The 5,000-nt window shown below is 42.7% G+C and overlaps 1 protein-coding gene across 1 annotated transcript in view; it reads right to left on the bottom strand.

Moving 5' to 3' along the window:
• Positions 1–5,000, bottom strand: part of kirrel3l (kirre like nephrin family adhesion molecule 3, like) — a gene marked incomplete at its 3' end in the record, with an annotated part of 48,366 nt that overhangs the window by 18,563 nt on the left and 24,803 nt on the right. Inside the window, 1 exon segment of the mRNA XM_084048641.1 lies at positions 2,880–3,032. Within this exon segment, the coding sequence (XP_083904767.1) occupies positions 2,880–3,032 (153 nt within the window).

Below are 5,000 nucleotides of genomic sequence, written 5' to 3'. Positions count from 1 at the left end.
CCTGACAAACTGTCCATTGATTATCCACCTGGATGCTAAGCCCCTCCTCCTCCAAATGTAAACAACACATTAGACCGTGTGTGTGTGTGTGTGTGTGTGTGTGTGTGTGTGTGTGTGTGTGTGTGTGTGTGTGTGTGTGTGTGTGTGTGTGTGTGTGTGTGTGTGTGTGTGTGTGTGTGTGTGTGTGTGTGTGTGTGTGTGTGACAGAGCACGGTGCTTTCTAATGAGACTGTGACATCGATCGCAGGCAAAACAAAGACGACATAAACGACAAACTAATGGCAGAGAGAGAGACGGCACCTGTCTGTCTGTCTGTCTGTCTGTCTGTCTGTCTGTCTGTCTGTCTGTCTGTCTGTCTGTCTGTCTGTCTGCCTGCCTGTCTGTCTGTCTGCCTGCCTGTCGGTCTGTGTATCTATTCATCAATGTCTCAGCCTGTCTGTCTCTTCATCTCTCAACTCAATTCAATTCCATTGTAAGGCTTTATTGGAAAAGCAGCGTGTCAGATAAAACAAACAGAAGATAAATGCAGTGATGGGCAAGCTACTTGGAAAATGTAGCAAGCTACACTACTAGTTACTCTCGATTAAATGTAGCTCAACTACAACGGAAGCTATCGTCAGAGAAATGTAGTAAGCTACACTACAAGCTACATGGCAAAAGTAGCTAGCTACATTGACACTACTTTTTAAAAACATTTTTTTTATCAACTTCATGATCAAAAACAACTTTCCACCAAACAAATAGGCAGGCAAAAAATGCTCAGTTTGATTGTTTATTATAATGTGTGATGTCAAACAAAACTGAAATTTTCAAATAATATTCCTATATATTCCTCATTTTGTAAGTAAAATCAATTGATCAATTTAGACTGTATTTAAATCCAAATAAATGTATATAAAAGATATGAATTATCAACACTACTCTAGATCAGTTATTCTCAACGTTTTCAGGCCGTGACTCCCCAAAATAATCAAATTTGAACTGTCGACCCCTCAAAATAATCAAATTTGAACTGGGGACCCCTCAAAATAATCATATTTGAACTGGGGACCCCCCCCAAAATAATCAAATTTGAACTGGGGACCCCTCAAAATAATCATATTTGAACTGGGGACCCCCCAAAATAATCATATTTGAACTGGGGACCCCCCACCCTGACAAGCACTTGGAATGTAGGAGTTGAGGCATTATTTAGTTTGACTTGGTTCCACAGATACAAATTGTGAAAATAGCAGATCTACAAGCTCACAATGCCACACAATGCGAAGCGTTGTGAGCTTGTAGATCAGCTATTTTCAAAATGTTTGCCTCTTTCTTATATTATTTGACTATTTGGCCAATATCTGACACAGTTTTTATAGTATAGTTTGTTGATTGTAATGGTCTACTTTTTATTAAAAAGGCCTTAAAAGTCCATAAATGGTCACTTCACTGTCATCTGGGGACCCCCCAAAAATCATGTGGGGACCCCCCTGGGGATACCGACCCACAGGTTGAGAACCACTGCTCTAGATGATCTTTTCCCTCTTATGTAGCCTACTGTATGTATTTATTTTAGTTTGCCTTTTCTTTTCCCCACCCCATAATGTTATTCATTTTCTGCCTAAAGTGAAACATAGCAGCTATCTATTAGTTATCTGTTGACAAAAAAGGGCATTGCATTGACTTGTGTGCTGTTTGGAAACAGTTGACAATGGTTATGTAAAGCTTTTCATCAGCTTATTTGGGGCTTATTTTTATAGACCTGGTTGCTTGTTTCTTTCGCACAATTTGGCAACACTGCTTCTAATGGCTAACAAAACTAGCTGGCTCCGTCTGTGATCATAGAGTTATAATATATCGTCTGTGATCCATGCTCTGTTGCTGCTTTCAACAGCCATGGCTGGGACGGTGGATAGATCTTTCTGTTACTGTATGATCCATCTACAAGTATCACACACCGCTGAAAAGTATTGCGGACACGTTATTATGGATCCCACTGCGCATCGCGGACTGATCTTCATGTGGTCTCTGTGTTTTGCTTTCCTTCCTGGTTTGGCATGCATGACCCGCCCTATGCTGACTCTGATTGGCCTACCCGTAATGTTCCTTGCCCAATTGTGAGTCGTCATATCTAAACCAACCAATCACCTCCGTGGATTTCTTTTTTCTTCACAAAACTATTTTGCAGTCAACTTTTCTCCAGTGAGAGTAGCGTGTAGCGATGATGGACGTTACATCACTACTTGGGTCTAAAAATAGCTACACTACAGAAAACGCTACTTGGTTCAAAAGGAGCGACGCTACCGTCACGCTACTGGGAAATGTAGTTAAGCTATGTAGCGTCGCTACTTGTAGCTCGCTACTGCCCAACACTGGATAAATGTATATGTGTGCAGACAGGGCTATAATACTACAATATAATAATACTAGAATGTAATAATACTAGTACAATACAATACATCAAAACAACTGAATAATACTAGAATATAATACATTAGAACAACTGGACACTTAAAGGACGCTTTAAGACATTTTTAACCTTATCTTCATATAATTGGTCCTCACTAATGTTCATTATAATATGGTACCAGTGGTGTAAAGTAACTAAGTACATTTACTCAAGTACTGTACTTGAGTACATTTTAGAATTACTTTGCCGATATAAATTATTATATTATAAAACCCCCTTCAGCCCTATTTTATAGCTATAGGCTATTTTAAAATAGCCGATCTACAAGCTCACAACGTGGCGCGTTGTGAGCTTGTAGATCGGCTATTTTAAAACATTTTAGTACTTTTACTTTTGGTACTTTAAGTATATGTTGATGCCAACATTTTTCCACCACTGATTTATAATGTGGTACCATTTCTCTCTCTCTCTCTCTGTCATAATGTACCTGGCAGGTCTCTCTCCCCGCCCAGAGCCAGTCCATCCTTGGTCCACTGCACCATGCCTCTGTACCCGACGATGACGCAGGGCAGCGTGACCGCCTGGCCCGCCACTACCACCTGGTCCTGGGGCTGCTGGGAGAAGTACGCCGCCCTGGTGGCTGTGGACGGAACGGAGAGAGAGAGAGAGACAGGTTAGAGTTATTGTTTCCAGTCACAAAACCTCTTTGTTCATACTATGTGACATACTATACAACTATAAAACTATGACGGAATATGTTGGTCTACCTTCGTTCACTGACGAAAACTAAATTTAAACTAAATAAGAACTAAAGCTACGATGAGTAAATACACAAATAAAAACCAGACTAAACGTCAGAGAGGGACAGAGAAGAGTCTCACAAGCTCATGCGTTGTGAGCTTGTAGATCGGCTATTCTCGTTACACACAGGCATGTAAATCAGGCATTAATACGACGCCATCACGGCCGGCTCGCCAAAATACAATTCAGTCGGTTAAATCAACTGTAGATCTAGTTGACTAAAACCTTATGATATTTAGTCGAAATATAGAGATACAAGCTTTCTGCCTGTCGACAACAACGACATACAGTACTATGAGAGAGAGAGAGAGAGAGAGAGAGAGAGAGAGAGAGAGACAGAGAGAGAGACAGAGACAGAGAGCATGAGAGAGAGAGAGCATGAGATACAGAAGGTTTGACACACAGAGCCCACATTGTCTGCAGCAGTGCAGCCATTCATCCATCCATTCTTAAGTCATATTAAAATCCCCCAAATGTCCAGAATAATAAACGCTACCAAACGGCCCTTCAGTGAAAGGAAAGCCATGGTTCACTGTAGAACCATGTTAAGACAGTGTAGCACTGTGTTAACATGGTTCTATAGTGAAGTAACCTCGCGTCACCAGTCTTTCCACCTTGGAGGAAAGCCTGGTCTGCGTTACTAAAGACCCATATGATCCGGTCTAGGCCACGCCTACTGAAAAAAAAGAAAGAAAAAAGAATCCTCTTTCCGGATTGTCGCGATCCGGTTTTGCGGTGTCGCTTTGTTTTGGTTCCCCAATCCCTATTTTTTTTTTTTTTTATATAATTTTTATCCCACGATTTTGTAACCCATATTTTTTCACCCAGTGCCAATTGCCTATGTAATCCTGGGCGCTACTCTCCCTCTGCCAGCCTAGGGAGAGCCCAAGCTGAAGCTCATGCCTCCTTCAATGCATGAGGAGCAAGCAGGCCGCTTCTTATCACCCGACAGGGGGGAGGTTCCCTGGTTGGACATAGCGCGTGGAAGGAACACGTTATTCCAACCAGTTCCTTTCCCCTCCATCAGGCGCCCCGGCTGACCAGGGGGAGGCAGTATAGTGACCAGGATTACTGCATGTTTTTGTGAGGGTATTAACTACCCTAGGAGACACGGGGAGAACATGTAAACTCCACACAGAAAGGCCCTTTCACCAACCCCAGCTAGGGTATGGGCACTGATGACGCGGAGGAGAGAACACGCCCCCAGCGCCCACAGCGTCCCCCAGCGGGAATTGAACCCAGGACCTTCTAGCTGTGAGGCGACAGCGCTACCGACTGCGCCACCGTGCCCCCTTGGTTCCCCAATCCCTATTTAAATGGAATAGAATTTCCCCGTGGGATAATATGGATAATACAGACGCTAAAATAGTCTCCGGAAAATACACTCACATTTATATTTAAAAAATAAGCTAAACTACGCCGCATCAAGGATTTCATTAGGACATGGACCTATTTTGGGGTGAGACGTCTTTCCGGTTTGTCGCGATCCGGCCGCTGATGACGCAGATGACCGGTGACGTAGGGATACTTCCGCTCCCAACCGGATCATATACCCGAAAAGGAATGCTGCCCAGGCTAACAGTGAATAAAGCTACACTGTGTAGCTGGGTTATAACACTGGGTTATAACACTGGGTTATAACACTGGGTTATAACACTGGGTTATAACACTGGGTTATAACACTGGGTTATAACACTGGGTTATAACATGGTTCTACAGTGAATAAAGCTACACTGGGTTAATGGTGATTCTGCACAGCCAGCAAAGAGTGGCTCTTCTGGAAAGAAAAGGAGGTTGAATGGTATGA

Source organism: Gymnoscopelus microlampas (genome assembly GCF_963454915.1).
Source record: "Gymnoscopelus microlampas genome assembly, chromosome: 3".
In the NCBI taxonomy this organism is placed as follows: domain Eukaryota; kingdom Metazoa; phylum Chordata; class Actinopteri; order Myctophiformes; family Myctophidae; genus Gymnoscopelus; species Gymnoscopelus microlampas.
This window is presented reverse-complemented; position numbering and strand designations above follow the sequence as displayed.